Below are 19,932 nucleotides of genomic sequence, written 5' to 3' on the forward strand. Positions count from 1 at the left end.
TTTGAAGTAGAGTAAGGTCAGCAGCAGATAGGAGAAACCAGCTTTGTCCTGCAGATGTGGAACTTCCAATTTTCAGGAACCTGTACTTGGATCCAGCAGGAGCAGTAAGAGGCTGAAAACTGGCAGTTAGTACCCAGAAGCTTTGTTTGTGAATCATCTTTGTAAAGATAGATAAAGTCCACAGGAGGATAGTTCACATCCATTCTCAACTGGCTGTAGTCACAGTACCATTATTGTTTTCTATTTAAGTTTTTATCAAGCAGCTAAAAAAAGCATGTATGCTGTTCTCACCTTATCTGTGCTGATAGAATGATCTCCAGGGCAGTGAAGATGACTGGAAGTTACATTCTGTGGTTTCAGACAAATGCTAGACCTTTTGGAGACTTCTTGGATCATGTTACTGTGTTTTAAATGAACCATGTTTAAGTTGTAATCTTCTCTGGAAAGGCCAATTTGAGCTTTTCATAGAAATGAACTATGACATGGGACTATGACAGAGGATATGAAGAGGAAAAAAAAATTTTTTGAGAATCTCTGAAGCTGCAAGCAGATTTTGTCTTTTGACCTACAAGAGCAAGTGTTAGGCAATAGAGTTCTGAAAGGTTGAGTTAGACCAGATAAGGTAAGTTGTAGTGTGTGAAGCCAACTGAATATTGTAAGAACGTCAGAAATGTGATGCTGAGTCAAACCAGTGGGACCAGAATTGCATGCAGCACTCCAGTGCAGATTAGTGTGGGCTACACTGTGGCAGAATTATGCTGGCTGCTTTGTCCTAGGTAGACTTTTTGGTGATGCCTGGTGTTTTGTAGGCTGCCACTGCACAATGCAGCAAGGATTTCAAGGGAATTGTCTGTGATTTCCTGATATCCTGTATCAAATGTAAATCAGTTGTCTCTAGACAAATAACTTGTGTTGGACCAATTCATGTTGATGAAAAACATCCAGTCTTGTTTTGGAGACATCAAGACTGGAAGAATCTGCTGCCTCTTTGGTATGGAACCAAATAGTTTATTATTGTGATAACTTTTAAAAGTCTTATTTCTTATGTAACTTTATTTGGAGCAGGTTTCAACTTTTTGTTTTTGTTTTGTGTAGTTCTTTGTTTTCTGTGTTACTCTGGTTTTTAATGCTGTTTTCTTTACATGATATTTAATTTCATAAACATTAAACATATTTTTTTTTGATTCTGCTAGTTGTTATGACAGAAACTGTGACTTATCAGATCTCTGAACCAATACTTGCTATGCAGAACTAGCAGCTCACCCTTGTGTTACTGGGTCCATTTCATAGTGTTTCTGACTAGTAGAGTATGGGTCTCTTGGAATTTTCCCCAGTTGATCCTAGAAAGTCTCCTTCTCCCCTCTCTGCTACAGACCTGGTTTTTAGAACATAATAATGTATCCTTGTATGCTCATTTTCTCTTAGGGTCACAGCAGGCTTCTATCTTCCTCTGGCACACAGGCAGGAGCCTAGTGTCCTCAGGATGCCCCTGGTGTTCCATGACCTGTTCAAAGGCACATGATGAGCCCCAGGGGAGCCACTCTTTGTTTAAGACTATTTTGTACTAATTCTGGCTATGCTGATTTTTTAAAGACTTCTCTCCAGTTATTAACATAATTGAAACATCTATTTTAAATGCATGATTTTTCATTCTTTCCAAACAGAATAAAAATAGTTGCTGAATACTCATTTGTCACCAATGCTTTTCTTGCCTCTAGATAGTAATGAACTGATGATGTTGCTGAAATTATTCATTGTCCTCGGCAACTTTCTTAGCCATTTGTCATAGTATTCACACCATACAGTATTTTTTGTCAATGCTTTAAGCTACCTATGGGTTTAGAAATTTTCTGAAATTGTGTGTAGCTTTCGACTCCCTCTGGTGGTCTGGCAATGAAGCTGGCAAATAGTTTGTCGCTGACTGCAACAAGCAAACGTTTGAATGCAGTATGACATTGTATTATATTTTTAGCCTTAAGGAATAGTTAAAAATGGTACATGGCTGGTTTTCCGTTTTGAAAAGTAGAGGCCTAAGAAAGTGCAAAACCGTTGTATCTCTCTAAAAACATATAATTACTATTTTTTAAAAATCCATAATACTATTCTGGACACTGTTTCACTGTTTTCAGATGTAAGTCAAAAGAATAGGAAAACGTCTTTCCTTCTGAGGTTCAATTTGCCTAGGAAGATTTTCATTTTTGAGTTTAAGCTAGCGATTAAGCTACAATCTGGATCACATCTAGAATTTAGCTGAATTGTTCTGGAAGTTTGTTATTGTGCAAAGACAGTGCGGGGTGCCTCTTTACCTGCTTCCCTCCAGGACACCAGTTTGCAATAGAGCAGGCAAGAGGATTACCATGACAGTAGCACAATGAAAGACCCATTATTAGACCCTACCCTGGCTTTTCCCTGAACTTAAAAGTAGCCAAAGCACTTATCTAAAATCCCTAGATCTTTGAATAAGACTGCAATGTTTTACACTGGCACAATAAAAATGAGAAACAGCAAGCTATGGCATTTTTCTTCCCATTTTGCTCCCTACTTTTTTCCTACTTGTTAATGTAGGATAGCAAATTTACTGGCACCACACCACTGTAAAAATACAGTTGTGGAGCAAGTTGCAATTCAGATATAAATACATTTATTCAGCCTCTGAAAAACAGTGGAGTGCAGGTTTCTTTAAATTCTGGGAGGTGACTTTTTTTTGGTGTGTGTAAATATGTGCATTTGTGGTGCAGATGATATTTCCAGGCACAGTGTATCAGGTTTAAAATGTAGTATGAAACACTGAGCTGGAAGAATAGGATTTTAGTAGATACTGACAGTTGAGTGATACTCTGTTGCCCTTTCACTGGCAATACTGGCTCCCATTTCACATGGGTGGGCTTAGAAAGGACTTTTTTGGCATATGACTTTTTTTTTTTGCTGCACATTTAGTAATTAAACTTTGGATTCAGACAATCAATATCAATGGCTGCTAGCCCCAGTCATTTATTAATGACTGTGAATGAACATCAAGGAATTTCATAAAATGGTAAAAAAATCTGTTTGATTGTACAGGCATACATTCCATTCTCAGTATCAATTGCCCATTATCTCACAAGTGCAGTAGGAACTGAATCACTTTGAAGGCAACAAACTACAAAATCAAGTCCATTATAAAGAAAGCTCTTCAGGTTCCTAGGTTTTTTTGAATTTTTTTGTGTATGATTTCAACTTTCAAACAGGCATAAGGGCTTAATGGTTTACAAAATAATGTACATTTGCAGATGTAACTATTTTATCTCTAAGAAAATAAACTCATCTAAGTACAAAACCTTGAAATGTTGAAATAATTTGATAAAGTTTATTTCACTTTTTACATGACTGTCTTCCTTGCTATGAGGCAGGGGTGGCAGGTTTTATAATGGGCTTTTTGTCAGACTGTTGATTTAGTGGATACTCTTCAGTCTCACTTCCCTTCAAACAGTGTGTTTATACTCTCAAAAGGAGACAAATGTCACTGTGAAATTATTTCCTCAAAGAATTTTCATATGGTCTGTTCTCAATTTCATAGATATTACTGATTTCAGCAGGAATGGAGAACTGTGTCGTTCCTCCTTTTACCAACAATGTTGCACTAACTGAAAAAAAAGACAACTTGGGTTCCAGTAAAAGTTTTGCTTCTGTTAATGGTTATGAGCTGTGCTCTTCACTGTAGTGAAATTAATTATCCCTCTAATGAGTTTTGGCCTGAGAATTTTTGCACTTCACATTTAACAGGATATCAGATGGTAGTAGGAGTTGATTATGATTGCCTTAAAGTACAAATAGTATTTGAATTGCATCTCTGATCATTTGCAGTAGGAATATATTTAACATTCTAATAGACATTACAATGTTGAGTCTAATTGAAAGATAAAAGATTGGTAAAATTACAATTTGTGCTGAGGAAAAGCTTTTTAATGTTTACTTTTTATTTTATTTTACTATGGATGTAAAAAAAAGGACTTTTATGCTGTCTTCTCTAGCATCATATTGCCCTCAAAATTGTTTTCTTTCTCTGATGTATGCTATAGGTAGAAAAATAATTTTAAGAATCAGCATTATGACTAGCAGTTTCAGACAAACCTTTTGGAAAAAACCAACATACCACTGGTCAGTGTGCCAAACTGAAACCAGAGTAGTAGGTAAACTTGCCTATTAAACACTTTTTCTTTAAATAGTGAAACAACACTGGCCATTAAGCATCGCTGACCTATGACACGAGTTGGCTGTTAATCTTGGCTTCTTCCCTGCCACATCAGTGGTGAATAGTATTTGTCTAAGAAGCCAAAAATTTGGTCTAGAATAAAAAACCCATTGACCCTGTGAGTGTACTTGCAGGAGGTTTTTTCCTCTCCTCTGGGTTTTGAGCAGTCTATTTTCATATGTTGCCTTTATAAATGCAAGTACTTTTTGAATTGTTTCTTTCTGATTCCTTGTTATAGAATATTTAATATCTTAGCAGAGATTAAAATGCTGCTTTATTTAAGTCAGTTTATATTCTCTCTAACATTGTCACCAGTTTAAAGGCCCGTCACACCTGTTTCTCATAGATCTGTGTGGAGAACTAGTGCAGAAAGTTTCTTTACCAGGTTTATTTTCAGGTTTTGAGAAGTATGAGAGTACCATATCAGTGTGTGTATTGGGTTTGTGTGGCCAGGTTTTGGTAGTGGAGGGGACACTGTAGGAATGGTTTCTGTGAACAGCTGCTTGAAGCTTCCCTCATATCCAACAAAGCCCGTGCCAGTTGGCTTCAGGATGGACCCACTGCTGGCCAAGGCTGAGTTCATCAGATATGATAGTAAAGCCTCTGTGATAACATATTTAAGAAGGAAAAAAAGTTATTGCACAGATGTAATTGTGACCAGGAAGAGAGAAGTGAGAATATGTGAGAGGAACAATTTCTGCAGACACCGAGGTCAGTCCAGGAGAGGCAGGCGGTGCTCCAGGCACTGGAGTCAAGATTCCCCTGCAGCCTGTGGTGAAGACCATGGTGAGGCAGCTGTGCCCCTGCAATCTGTGGAGGTCAGCAGGGGAACAGAGATCCACCTGGAGCAAGGGGGTGCCCAGAGGAAGGCTGTGAGCCCATGGGAACACGCTCCTGACAGGGACGTGCTGACCTGTGGAGAGAGAAGCCCATGTTAGGGAGGGTTTGACTTGTGACCCCATGGGGGACCCACACTGGAGCAGCAGGTTCCTGAAGGACTGCATCCTGTGTAAAGGGACCCACACTGCAGCAGTTCATGCAGAACTGCAGCCCATGGCAAGGACTCACACTGGAGAGAAGTTCATGGAGAACTGTCTCTCATGGGAAAGAGCCCTCTCCTTGAGCAGTGGCAGAAACAACAGGTGATGAACTGACTGCAAGCCCTGTTCCCTGTCTGCCTGTGCTGCTGGGGGTGAGGAGGTAGAGCCCAGGAAAGGGTCGGGGAGAAGTGTTTTCATTATTTGGTTTATTTCTTATTATCCTGCTCTGATTTTGCTTGGTAATAAATTCAATTAATATGTGCAAATTGAGTCTGTTTTGCCCATGACAGTAATCAGTGAGTGACCTCTGCCTGCCCTTAGCTCATGAGCCTTCCATTGTATTTTCTCTCGCTGTTCACTCGTGGAGGGGAATGCTCATGTGGCTTTGGGGAGTACCTGGCATCCAGCCAGGGTCAAACCACCACAGTGTGTAGCTGTGTAGTGAAAGGCCCTGTTTCTTCATACCAGGCTCATGAAATTGCACTGAACGATCCACTTTTTTTTCTTCCCCCTGTGTTTGGGGGGATTGGTGTGGGAGAGATGGCATAAGGCAAAATGATTGACCAACACATCTTAGTTATTTTCCTGCATTTTGAATTTCCCTCCTTTTCACAAACCAGGTATCTCTCTATATTTGCTAGCCAGCAGCCTTACCTTACAAGCAGATTATTTCTAGCCAAGTACATGTATGCTTTGTTCTGCCACAACAGTGTAATAAATAGGCCATTTCCAGAAAAGAACACTTTGTTAAAGGTTGAAAAAATAAGGGATGTTTGACAAAATATGCAGGATTGTGCTTCTTTTCTCTTTTATGCTATCCATTCCAAATCCATTATTGTATTCCATTATGGGTCATCTACAATGGAATCTTCTCAGAGCAGTCTTGGGTGTATGGAAGTTTCATTAATGTTAAAGCAGATTTCCTGAGCATTTCAAAGTGTGATAATTCCTTTTGCATAGATGTCTCACCTCATAAATAGGAGCTGTTGAGATAATAAGCCTGATGAGCTATAATGTAAATATTTTAATACTATTGGTGGTAGCTTTTAGTGAAATGATGTGATCAGTGCTAACAAAATGTGTTAGAATTGTTGTGAATCAATATGAATAATCTTTATAGGCAAATTAGGTCTTTTAGAAAGTTTAAATTTTAGTTTTCATAGTCTTATCTGTAAAAGAACTAGTAGTTAAAATATCAAACATTTTAAAATATTATTCTTTTCCTTCCTAATTTTTAACTTATCTTTTCTCCCCAGTAGAAAAACATGTTATAATCAGTTTGATGTTCTCTGGATCTTCTGAAAACTCATGTATGCAAAAAAGGCTTTATTGTTTATTCTTTTACTTTTGTTGCATTATTAAGTCCCCTCTCCAATCCTGTAGTACTCCATTGTATTTTTTAAACACTGTTATGTTCTACTACCATTTCATTTCACTTTTAAAATCTGAAGAATATTTTGTTTGAAATGGGACTGTAACCTGAAGGTGCTATAAAAGCAACTTGACTAAAAGACAAATTACAATGTCTGAATTTTGTGTTGTTATGCTTTTAATAACACTGGGAATTAAAAGTAAATTACTTGAAACACTGAACAAGATACTTTATGCCTGTCATAGAGTTGCAATAGCTGTGATAGTCTAAGGAGAATGGAAGCAAAACAAGATTTGTTGGAAGAAGTATTTATTACTTTGAGGATATAGCTGGGAAACACACTAACAAGCTTTTAATTGTATAAGCCTGGGTCTGTTCCCAGTCCATTCAATGGAAACTGCATATCTTTACAAAAATCCATGCTGTTTCTCATGTTTCAGCTGATGACCAAAACCAAGCAAAACTTCAGAAAGCACCTGTCTCTAGTATATGTGAACACACATGAAGCAGATAATTGTTTAGAAATTCTGTTATGTAAACAACTCTCCCAATGCCCACAGGCAATGTCATGTTTGTATTTAACAGATCTATTCATAGAACAGCCAGTCTTATATTTGCCCAAATTTGATTTCTGACTTCGTGAATTTGTAATTTCTGGAGATTAACATGTGCTAGATCCACAGGAGTGCAATGCATGTAAAAACAAAAACTACATGAAGCCTGTTTTTTGAATCTTCGTCATCACCTGTGACATTCATCCTCACAAACTCAAGCAAATTCCTGTGGCTTCACTGACATCTCATGTCTGTGGATGAAAAGAATTAATTGTGCAAGTCTGCACTATGACCCAAGGATGTGGAGAAAGACACGTGAATTTTTGAATTCGTTGTGCGTAGCTACACCATATCTCTGCAAAACTTGTTCTTTCTGTCAATGGGCTGTATCCCTATTTTATAAAATGTAAGTAGCAATTTGTGGGATTTCTTCCCCCAGTAGGGGATAGTAGGTAGATCTTTTTGCTACTTTTTCAGTAAAAATCAGTCACGGCTGCAGCTTTGCAAGATGTATGTAAGTTTGTGGAATTGCTGTGTTGTGTTTGTGTGATGTAGTGTTTGATAAAGATACACAGTACCGTTTGGAATTGTTTCAGCTAGTGTTTTTATTCTAGCCAAACGCTGGAAATCCATTTATTTTTTCAAAACATAGGCCATAACCTCTGTACCTTTCTTTTGCTCTGTTTTTTGACGAAGGCACAGGTGGGTCCTGAGCAGGTGGCCGTGCTGGGGTCTGTTTGGTCAGGAGCATGGTGAGCACGAAACGGGAAAGCGCCATTAAATGCACTAAAACCCCTCGAGCGAGCGGGGATCGGTGGTTTCAAGGTGGGTAAGGAGGTGACCAGCGACGGGCAGGAACTCATTTTGCGTTACTTTCGTGGAGGGGAAAGTGTAGCAGAGGCGTGTGGTCATCACTCGCCTGCGGAGGAACAGAACCGGCTGAACGCGCCATCGCCACCCCTCGTGTGAGCGGCTTCTCAAGGGCCAGTTCCTGCCGGTGCCCGCCGTAGCGGCCCGCTACCGGCAGCGCCTTCAGCGGCGCGGCGCTCGCATTCGAAGACTCGCTCTCTCCCTCCTCTCTGTCCCTCCTGCTCTCCCTACGCCTGCCGCGGGTGCCCGGGCAGCGCTGTCCGGCGGCGGGAGCGGCCGAGCTCCCCTCAGCCCGGGCCGCGCTCCCCGCCAGGCCCGCCCGGCCCCGCCGCTGGCCCCGCCCCGCCCCGCGCAGCCGCCAGGGGGCGCTGCTCCCGGCGCTCCCGGGGCCGCCAGCGCGGCGCGGCCGCGGCGCTCGAGTTCCGCCGCTCCCGGGGCCGCCGCCGCCCGTCCCCGCCTCCCCCTGCCCGCCGCCCCGGCCCCTTCCCCCGCCGGGGCCCCTCGGCCCGACCATGGCCACCAGGAAGGCGGGCTCGCGGCTGGAGACGGAGATCGAGCGGTGCCGCTCCGAGTGCCAGTGGGAGCGGATTCCCGAGCTCGTCAAGCAGCTCTCGGCCAAGCTCATCGCGAACGGTGCGGCGCGGGGCGGGCGGCGGCGGCGGGGGCCCGGCAGGTGCAGCCGGGCGGGCCGGCGAGAGGGGCCTGCGGAGCCCGGGGAGGCGGCGGGGCCGCCGGCGGGAGGGGCGGGCAGCGGGTCGGGGCGGCCCGGCCGGGCGGGAGCAGCGCGGAGGGAGGCGGGAGCCGCCCCGGGCCCGGCCCCGGCCGGAGGCTCCGCGCACATCGCCCGCGGAGCGCCCGCGGAGCCGGGGCGGGCCGCGCTCCGTCTGGCCGGCAGCGCGGCCCTGTGCGTTCCCGCCCCGGGGCGCGGAGCACCCGGGGTTCATCACGAGCGCTGCAGTTTGCAGGCGCACATGCTGACAGTGTGCAAAAAGCCCGAAGTGTCCTTCTGCCTTCTGTGACTGCCAGAGGGTCTGTGCACAGCGTGTTGTGTGAAGGCTTCCGTCCTTTCTCTTAATAGCAATCCTCAGCAATATAGTGTAGCTTCATTTATTTTGTTGTAAGAACTATAAATATTTTGCTTGTTCTCTTAATTCTTATATCACACACTTCTATATGTTTAACTGAAGGAGGTGAAAAGCAGTCCTTCATTCTGCGGCATGGAAGTATGTAATGAACGAGGGAGATACAGGGAAGTTCTCTTCGGCATGGATGCCTTAATTCTGTGTGAGAAAAAATATGGGGATAGTGTGTGCCTCTCTGGACTCGCTCATCTGCTTGAGGTGGACGTCGGGGTATTTTCAGAGAGCAATCAAGTCTGTGAAGACAGAACTTGGGGTGAATTCAGAGCTGATAAGTTAACAGAGAGGATGAGGCATAACATTGACATCACTGGAAGTTTGTTGTGAAAGCAATGATAACTTTGCATGTTCAGATGGGGAGGAAAACTGCATGATTCAGCTCTATAGAAATACAAACAAAAGAGGAAAACCTGACTCAAAGAAGAGAAAAGAATTTAAGAATAAATGGGTAGTAGATAACCTTTATGTGTGTTTGCCTTAAGAACAACTGAGTGGTGTTCCTGACACTGGTGTTATGCTAACTAAAAATAAACATGAGTGAAAAGATAGAAGGCATGTTTAGTTTCAGGACATGCATCATTGACTGATAGACTATGAGCTAGTTAGAGATCACTTCAAGCAAAGGCAAATATGTTTTTGCTATCTAGTTGGGAAGCACGATCTTCATAGTTTCAAGATGTACTCAGATATTTCAGACAGCCAGGGAGAGCTAGGCAGATGTTATTGACAATTTGACTTAAATTTCTCTAACCTGTGTATGTTTTACCTAGCTGAAACATATCAAAAGAAGATTATGCAATCTGCATAACTTTACACTTCAGTGGTTTTCCTGTGAAGGCATCTTCTAGATTCTGTACCAGTCAAAATACAAATTATTGAAGCATTTGCTGATCTTTAAAACATGGGAAAGTATCATATGCAGCTTTTATCTCTTTTTGACAGCACATGAAGGATTAAGTCAATGTGCATGACTTCCAAGCCTGGCTAACTGAGAACATAAACAGGAAATTAATTGATCATATGGGACTCTTCTGTATTGGAGTAACACAGGAGGAGAGTAATTTATGTAATGAAATGCCTTCACCTGCTGTTGAGAGTGTGGAAAACTGGTAGTTTGTGTTCCAAATCCAGGTGTACCTAACAGGTTGCAGGCCAAGGTTATCAGCTAGTGAGACTACCAAGAAGAGGCAGTGCCTCTGTTCTACCCATGAAGAGAGATATAAACTGAAAGGCACTCTGATGCATATCTCTGTTGTTACTTAATCTGAAACAATTAATTTAAAACTCAGTACCTGAACTTTACTGCATCCTTCTGTACTGATGTTCAGTTTTGACTTGGGAATGGATAAGAAAAATCTGGTTTTTTTTGCTGAATGTGTAACAATATGTCTTAGGAATTATTTAAAAGCATGGGGAAGAGGGAGAGGGAAGAGGATCTTTATTCTAACCATGTGTTGGTGTGTAGGGAATTGGCTTCAGCTCTTGAATGGTGGAGCATTTTAACAGAGAATGTCAACATTGCTAGGAGTAGTGTTTATTGCTCTTTGAACACAGATGGGAATGAATCCTTTTGGGAAGCTCTCTTGTAATCTCTTCAATTTTGCACTATTGCAAAAGAATAGACTTATTTTACTAGGACTCAGTTACAGCTCCTTTTTGGAATTGGGATTAGACAACTTGATGAAAAGTTTAATGGTCCAAGTTATTATTTGGGCTGTTTTGCATTAGCAAATTCCCATCTCTTGAAGCTTGCAGCCTAAATAAGATGAAGGAAGAAACAGCAATGACAGCTCCCAGGACACAGGTCTGTGTGAATACACAAGGCAATAGTATGTACTTCTGATGAAATGCAGCATTTGAGAGGTGAAGTGTTTTGAGTGGACTTGATTATTGTATTGTTTATTCTCTTTAGTTCTGCTGATGGATCCTATCTACTCTCTAACAGAAGTCTGTGTATAAAACCTGGCAGTGGATCAAATGTAAATTACAGTTTAGGTAGCATTTTGGATGCATAAAAAGGACCCTAGAACAAATTTCTGTGTCTGATTGATTGCATTTGAAAGGTTTTTTGAGCTTGCTGAGCTTTAAGTAAAAGAGAGAAGAGAAATATTGATGAATTGCTATTCTGTATGTAATAGTCACAATTTGGATCACAGATAATGTGTATTGCGTGTCAAGCCCGTGGCTTGCATTGCTTTTCACAATGGATAAATAGATGAAAAAAGGGTCTTTAACCTGACTCAAATTTTGTTAGCCACTTAGCCTGTTTGTATTGTATTTCTCTACTTCAGAACCAGGACTCAGTAGCAGTAATGAGATTCATGCCATGTAACACAAATCTTGGTCTGAGCTCTTGCTTCATCAACATTCTGCTAAAAGATTGGGTTAAAACTGGGGCTATGTGCAGGGTGCTGAGTTAGCCTTGGCCAACAGCACATGCCCACCCAGCTGCTCAGTCTCTACCCTTCCTTACAGGGGCAGGGGCAAAAGGTAGAGTAAAATTGTAGCTTCAAATAAAGACAGGAAAATCACTTACTAGTTACTGCTCTGGGCAAAATAGGCTTGATTTGGAGTAACTGAATTTAATTTGTTGCCAGTTAAAATATAGTCAGATGCTAAGACAGAAAGACAGACATGAAAGTAACACTTTTTCTCTCCCCTTTCCCAGCCTGAACTTCACTCCTGTGCCCCTCCCCAGGTGGTGTGGGGGCCAAAGGGGTCATGGTGCAAGGTAGTTTCTGTCTGCCTCTCCTTCCTTCTCACATTTTTCCTCTGCTCTGGCATAAGCTCCCCACTGACAGTGGTCCTGCTTTGGAACAGGCTCTCCATGTGCTACAGTTCCTTCAGGGCATATCCACCTGGCTTGGGTCCTCCCTGGCACCGTGGAGCACCTCTCTCCCTCTCCTTCTCTGACCTAGATGTTGATTTTTATGGTGTTTCTCACTCCTTTTGTTCTCTTTTATTTTGTTCTGTGGCATTTTTTGCCCTTTCTTAAATACACTTTCCCAGAGGTGTTGTCACTTGTGCTGAGGGGCTCAGCTGTGTCTGGCTGTGGTACTCTTGGAACCAGCTGGGCCTGGGGCAGGGCAACCTCTGGCCTTTTCCCACTGGAGCTACTCCTGCAGCCCCTCTGCTGCCAGCACCTTGCTGGTTATAACCAGTACAGCAGGACTTTCAACAACTGTAGCAGCTGGCAAAGAAATCATCGTGCTGCACTGAAGGTCACAAAGATGCAGTCCTTGGAGAGTCTGTAGCCGTGCTCAAGTGTTCGGTGTTCACATCCTGAGTCTCAGCTCTTGAATGGTACTGAGAAAAACCCCAAGTTCTTAGAAATAAAATCTTAGAGCAGTTTTCACTAATGAAACTCTGTGAGTGTTCCCAACTGGTTTAACTAGCTTAAAAATGTTCATTCTAAGAAAGTGAACTGAAGAAATTTCCATTGCTGATTGAATTTTGTCTAATATTGCAAATGAACACCATGATGGTGAAGCATGGTCATGACAGTTAGTGCATGCTTTGAGTACATAATTGCTTGCTCACAAAATATTGGAAGAGGTTGGAAATACTAAATCCTGAATATCTGAAGCTAATCTGAATATATTTTAAAGTGCTTCCAGAACTGAGAAACACAATTGAAAGCTAACAATCACATTGAAAAGCTGATTGCAAGGCCATCATGTATTTTTGATGAAACAGTAGTGCCTCATAGGAAGTGTCTACAATGGACTTCAGTATGAAGGTTGTATCTGCTCAGGGCATTTTCAGGACATCAGTATTCTCGTGTTTTCTTTCCTTCCTTTGGAAACAAAATGAGGAAACCTTAGGTTGGTTCAGTAGCCAGCTGAATGGATAAAAAAAAGGATCCATGAATTTCCATGGGTGTTTCCGGCCATTCATTGTTGCTGTAATTGGAACGTGACCTTGCTCAAGTTCAGTGAGATGTATGGCTCTGTCTGGAAAAGCACTGAGGGGGCGAATTTTTATAGTTCAGATGAGGTAGAATGATGTAGTTCTGTAGAAACCTTAGCCAGTGTGAAATATTGCATTACTGTGGGGAGAGAATACATGCCCAGGAAGTTCACGGATCTATATGCTACCAAGAGCATTGTGACATTGCCATGAAAATAGAACATCACCTACAGGTATCAAGTTTGCTCGTGGAAATACACCAACATTGTATCACAATGGTTTCTTTACCTAGTGAATTTCTTACTACTTTTGCTATCCCATTTCTGTTTGATTTGTCTTGTCTGGGATCTCTTCTCTGTCTACCTTTCCTCTCAACACCTTGTTTCTTTAGTCTCCTGTTTGACCTAGCCTCACATTTAGCCTGACAGAGTAATGGAACACACAGGAGTTAGGAGCAGAATAGCAAACCCAAGGGATTATGAATTATTTTACATGTCTAATTTTGTTTGTCACCTTCTATGCTGCTCCCTTATCTTGATATAAGTAGTACCTAAAAATAGAAACATCTTATCAGTTTTCATCTGTTTTGCAGCCTTGTGAAATACAAGACCTCAGATGTATGGTTAAAGCTTATCCTCAGAATAAACAAGGGATTTCTAAACCTCTTAGGACTCATGCCCTACTTAGAAGGTGTTTACCAAATTTGTTTGTTTTTATATATACAGTTTGTAGTGTGATTTGTGTATGCAAAGCTTTCCTAAGAGATTGACATCTCTACCAGAAAAGTTTGCAGAGCATGTGACATGCATTTTTGCATGTCCACCAAAGTAGAAGCGGAGGACTCTTAATTTGTTATCTTCTTTGCTTTTCTCCTATTGCATTCACTGTCACATTTACAGAACAAGATTACTAAGGACAGGCATTTTTCTGAATGAAGAGCAAAGGTGGTGACAGTACTGAGATGTGTTGTCTTATTTTTGACTGACAGCTTTGTTTCTTCAGATAGCCAGGGGTGTTACAACAGTGTAAGTGATGATGTGGATCGTCTGCTTGTACTCACACTGCATGTTCATCTGGAATAGAAAATGCTAGCGTGAGATTTCACAAGTAACCAAGCTGGTCTAACACCTCACTGCTATTATGTAGAGTAGTTCTTTCTTCCTGCCCTTAATCACGCTGCTTCTTCTCTGTGCAGTTTCTCCTGGTTTTGTGTTCCTGGCCTCTCCCTTGTGTTGATGAGCACCAGAGGTGGGAATTACTGTGCTTGGCCAGCAGAAAACTCTGTGCTTCTTGTTCTGGGGCCTTCTGTGTCTGCTGGCTTGCCAAGCTCATTTGCCTCCCACAGGGGTCTGAGTAGTGTAACAGCTGATGGAAAGAACAGTAGCAGCAGCTAGTGGAGGGCAAAGGTGAGGGGAACTGTGAGGAAGCATGTAGTTGGTCTTAGTGGAATGAAAGAAGTATTTTGGATATTTGGGGCTTATAACTGATTACGTTTATAAGGGTATTTCTATATACTGTGTAATTATTATAGAAATTGGATGTCTCATGTAGTAATGTTAGGTTGATTGCACTTTTGCCTTGTTTAAAAGTTACAATAAATGGTAGCCAGATTTATCTGTGAATAGATACTGGTATATATCTATTGTAGCTGCTCTCAGTTCCTTTAAACTAACTTCAAGTGTTAAAAGTTAGGATTAACTTTTCTATAGGGAAATGAATTCATTAGAATAAACTCCGGATTATTGATACCACTTTTATTTGGGTTTGAGTTACATGGTAGTAAAGAAGGGGGCAGAAGGTCCTTAACTTACCAAATATGAGCCATTCTCCTTCCATACCAAATCTGGGCCATTCCTCCTCCTCACAAATCTGTCTTTTTAAGAATAAAATCTTAGAATTTCATGGTTCAGTTCTTCACAGTTTTCTCTGCACTGACTGCTGTTTAATTTGAGCTGATAAGAAGAGACTGAAGATAATAACTTTGTAAAAAGCAAAGTGGCAGGACGCTGAGATAAACTGGAAGAAGTAAGGATATCTGGCTAATAGTGTGAGGTGGGTAGCCAGACCTTTAATGATTGGAGAGCATTTGATCTCTGCTCCAGGTTGTGGAGGGAGATGCTGAATCTGGGCATTTCTCTAGTGTTAGCAAATGTGTGGCAGAATGCATAGTGGCAGTTTTTAGTAGCTGCTCTGATCAGCAGTGTTATCAGTTGCTCAGGAGTTACTTCAGGAGGTGTTGCATGAATTTCTGCAAGTTCCTACCCCACTGATGACCTCTGTGTGATTGGTATGATTCCACTCAGAATTTGTATGCATAAGCTGAAATCCTTTACTATAATCTCAAATTATCTAGAGTTGTAAACTGTTCTTCTTTAACAAAAAGTGGGTTGGAAATACTTTTTATTTCTAGAATTTTGAATGCAGCTCACCTGAGACCAAGAACTTGGTTTATCTCCATAAAACTTTTGCACACGCAACCAAGATATGAAAACAACAGCTTACAGGCCCTCCCATATTTTTCTGCAGTTAATTATATGAACAAGGTGTAGCTCATCTTTTAAGTGTGCCTTATCTTAAACTCAGATTTGCGTGGGCTTAGCTTGCAGCTACACTTCTGTTTTTCTATTTACTATTTAATTGCAGTCTCTTTACCTTAATGGGAAGAAAATGGTGTTTCAATGGTGTTAATCAAGGCTTTAATGGGACTGCATTAGATGTTGGTTTAAGGAAAGGCAGAATAGAGACCTGTTGTTTTTAGAACAGCTGGTAGAATAAAAACAAAACAAACAAAAAAACACCACAAAAATGAACTCCACCAAAATACCAAGTAACCAAGTTGCCAAAAGGTACTTTCTGTCTTAATACTGGTAGTTATGTACCTGAGGCAACTGTCTCTGAGACTGACAGATGTAGAGTACTGTCTTTCTTCCGAGGCGGACCTGGAGAGCTAGGAGGAGGAGATTGGAAATGGTAGAGAACTGCAAGATCCTGCCTTCTGGGGAACAGAGGCTCGTCTGTGTGCTTTCATCTGAGCTTTGGGTCACCCCAAAGACAAGAAATCTTTCTTCTGACCTGGCAATTAATTAGTGATTTCATTTTTTGTCAGTCATTTTCTTTATCTTTTTGTGACCACAAAAGTTGTTGTCACAAAGCAACATTGTCATCATCTCACAGATTTGCACTATGCTGCAATATAACTGCACTGGTCGAGAATGGACAAGAGCCACTGTCCTTATGACATGGCTTGGTTTTTGCCTTCCATCTAATTGTCTCTAGTATTTTATTGTTTTGGTAGTAGCAACAGGAAAACTGCTTTGTCCTTTGAGAAATAAATCATGGCAAGAAGCAAGACTGGAATGAATTCCTAGCTATCAGAGCATGTGCTTTTCCTGTTCTCCCAGTCATTCTTTGATCTTTGTAACCTAAACAAAACATAAATGGGAAGAAGCTAAATTTTGATGGTTCTTCCTCATTGTGCTTGATAGAATTATTTCCAGTTAAACACTCAAAGATGATGGTGGTCCTGTTTCCCACACTTTGTGTTCCCAGTCTTGGGTATGACATGCATCCTTATTTCTTGGTTTTACATTGTATTTGACTGAAGGGGCCAAGTTTTATTCAACTGTAAGCCAATATTCTAGATGATACATTGTGACTTCCCTGGTTTGATTATTTTCTGTTCTGATGGCCTTAACATTTCACAAAACTTGGTGAGCTTAAATATAAAAAAATAGTTTGAAACAGTTTTCTGTTCTTAAAATGTGTCGTCACAAAATAAATTTCAGTAGTAGTGATACTTTGAAAGTAAATTTGCCTATGCATAAATAGATTGGAAAGCCTATAATATTTTTCTTCAAAGCAAGTTTTGGCTGTCAAGCAGGAAAATTGCATAGATACTATATAGCTGCGCAGTAAAAAGGTGCCATGCCCACTGTGTACTTAAGAGGCAGAGAAATGACTGTATATAATTAAAGGTGTTAGTGAGTAAAATTAAATTTCTTTGAACAGCTGACTCTATATTTTCTGCTTCTGGTTTTACATGTGTGACATCTGCATCAGTGTGCAACCTTTCTGCCAGTAGTGCTTGTTGGGCTGCACATATTCTCTGGATACTTTTCTGCTGTCTCTTGTCTTCTGCACAAGATCCTGGGCAACCTGCTCTAGCTGATCTTGCTTGGATTTAAGGGTATTGGACTAGATGATCTCCAGAGGTCCCTTCCAACCTCAGCCATCCTCTGATGCTGTGAATTCTTGCTACTAAGTAGTCAGTGATGGAATCATAAGTGACATCTGTGTATATATGTATATTGTTTTTCTTGATTTTAATATAAACCTTGTAGAAATCTAAGAATAGTTTTAGCATTCATTTTAATTTAGGTGGCTCCTGGTCCAGATTTACTACGTGCTGAGCACAAAGTTGAATGAGTACTTGGAGGCTTGTACTGGTACTCCTCTTCAAGCCTATGCTCTTACTCACAGTTTGATACATTGTGAACAAAGCAAATGTCTGCTTTAAGTGCATAGGCAACTTGTTCCTGGGTAAAAAACCATGTGTTTCATGCTTTTACTGCCAGATGAATATGAAATCAGTTCTGGATCCAGGATTTCCAGATCCTCCACTGGAAGAAAGCTCAGTTTTTAAATGGCCTTCTTAATAAATGTTCTGTGGGAGGCTACAAAATTTTTCTTGTTTTCAGTTGTTTTACAGAAACCTCACTCTGAAATTGTTGTCTGGTTACTATATAGAGCAATTGACCCCTTTGGGATCCTTCTTGGTGCATACCACTCCTAAATAAAATTACTAAGGTGTTTTTTTTATTTTTGGTCGGGTTTTTTTGGGTTTTTTTTTTGTGTTGGTTTTATTTTTAATTTCTGCACAATGATATTCCAAATATATAGGATGTCTGATGCAAAAATCATCATAAAATACTGCAGCATGCAGTCCTTCAGGTACTCTGAGCCTTCAGTTTTACCTTGAGCGAGACTAAGAGTTCTAGGGATTGAGTAGGAATAGTTTCTTTTCTCAGTCCCAGGCTAGTTTCCATCTGGGAAGGCTTGAAGCACTAGGAGGGAGTTTACAAAGCAAATCTCAGCTTCCTGGAATTCACATGTCAATGTACCTTCCTTTAGGGATCCTGGAAATCTCATACTTGTCCTCTTTACCCCTTGTCACTTTCCTACCCTGATTTTTTTTTTTAATTTTACTTTTTTAAAAATAATCCTGAGTTAGGACTTCAGTTTTTCATTTTTTTTTTCTTTCTGGGCTCCACGACAGAGCAGTTGAAGCAGCAGCATCTTCTATTCTTACAACTCCATACTTCATCTAATTAATCTCACATGATGCAGTGTCTTCATTTGAGACTAATGATAACCATGATCTTTAGACTTCGACACATTTGGACAGTTGGGCTTTTTTAAGAGTCTAAAATAAGTTACCTGAAATATTTAAGATTTTGGTGAAGAGTGGGTGAAATGATGCAACATGTGATATAACATGCTTCTAGATTTATCTGCTTGCTTACAAGGAAAGATTAAAGTTTGTTTGGCCAGTCAGATTCTGTAGGTATTTTGCTCTGTATTTCCTATTCCTAAATACATCCTATTTAAATTCAGATCCCCGAGGCCTGAGTCTGAGGTTGAGCCTCTTTGCTTAAATCATTGTGGCAGGAGATTTTATCCTAATTATGCACTTTATTTGTTGCAGCTGTGTAATTCAGAGGACAGGGAAATGAAATACTAAAAATATTTTTTTTAATCTATGCCATTTGGCATATAAGGAAGAAGGAGTGCTTTTTCTCCATGGTCTTTCTTGCTGTAGATGTTGAGCTGTTGAGGGAGGTTCCATAAATAACACGTAAGTATTGTTAGCACAGGATCATTCTTGCCAGTGTACCACAGCAGCATGATATGGGTGTTTAATTGCAGAGAAACATCTGGTGCATGGAAAATTGATAACAGGAGCAGGGTTGTTGATAGTTATTGCCAGCTGTGATAGCTGTTGTTATCCAAGAGGTGTGTTTCCCTTATACCTTCCAAGTATTTCCTTCTGAAAAAAGCAATTATCAGACCCTTAAAAATTTTTCTGCATTAATAATAGGAGCACTTGAGAAACCATATATATAGTAGTCATGATCTGGACAAACATCACTGTTTTGCTTTGGTTTTTATCTGAACTACCACAGGAAGAGTAATACTTTACCAGAACAGTTATTTGGTGCTCCACATTAAAACAAGTAGCAAACAGCTTCATTAGTTCTATTGAGACCACATCATCATTCACTCTAATGTATCTTGGTGTACTCTGGAATCGAATCAACTTTTAAAGTCACTTCTTGGAGTGAATTCTGAAGGCAAGAGAGAGCTCCTAACCTGTATTCAGCTCTGCTTTTTTTTTTTTTTTTTTTTTTTTTTTTTTTTTTTTTTTTTTTGGTAGCTGTATGCAATGTTGCCATTCTCTTCTTTCTCTCTCCTTCTTGCTAACCTTACTTTTAGAAAGGAATTTAGAGCTAGATATTCCTCTCACCTAGTCTGCTAACAACCCCTGGGTTCTTCAACAAGTGCCTGGAGGTTGTGGTGACATTCATCAGAAAGATGGCTATTTTGCATTTTAGCATGTGATTCAATGAATGGTTCAAGATAGACCATGGTTTTAACCTAAGTAAATAATAATATTATAAGTAATCTTCATTTGTGAATAAGGATAAAAGAAGACTAATGCTCTATTTTAATTCTGTTTTTGTGTGAGTAACTTCTTCAGATCCTGATAATGTGGTGAAGAATTTGCTTCAAAAAGCAGATATTAAAAATAAAGTAGCAA

General features: G+C 40.6%; 1 protein-coding gene across 1 annotated transcript in view; it reads left to right on the forward strand.

The window, feature by feature from the left end:
- Positions 1 to 8,446: 8,446 nt before the first annotated feature.
- The window catches only part of TTC7B (tetratricopeptide repeat domain 7B), a 120,547-nt gene continuing 109,061 nt past the window's right edge, over positions 8,447 to 19,932 (forward strand). Inside the window, exon 1 of the mRNA XM_068192608.1 lies at positions 8,447 to 8,700. Coding sequence (XP_068048709.1) covers positions 8,580 to 8,700 — 121 coding nt within the window. The 5' untranslated portion in view covers positions 8,447 to 8,579. The remainder of the gene's footprint in view (positions 8,701 to 19,932) is intronic.

The sequence above is a fragment of the Anomalospiza imberbis genome, chromosome 6 (genome assembly GCF_031753505.1).
Source record: "Anomalospiza imberbis isolate Cuckoo-Finch-1a 21T00152 chromosome 6, ASM3175350v1, whole genome shotgun sequence".
NCBI classification, from domain to species: domain Eukaryota; kingdom Metazoa; phylum Chordata; class Aves; order Passeriformes; family Viduidae; genus Anomalospiza; species Anomalospiza imberbis.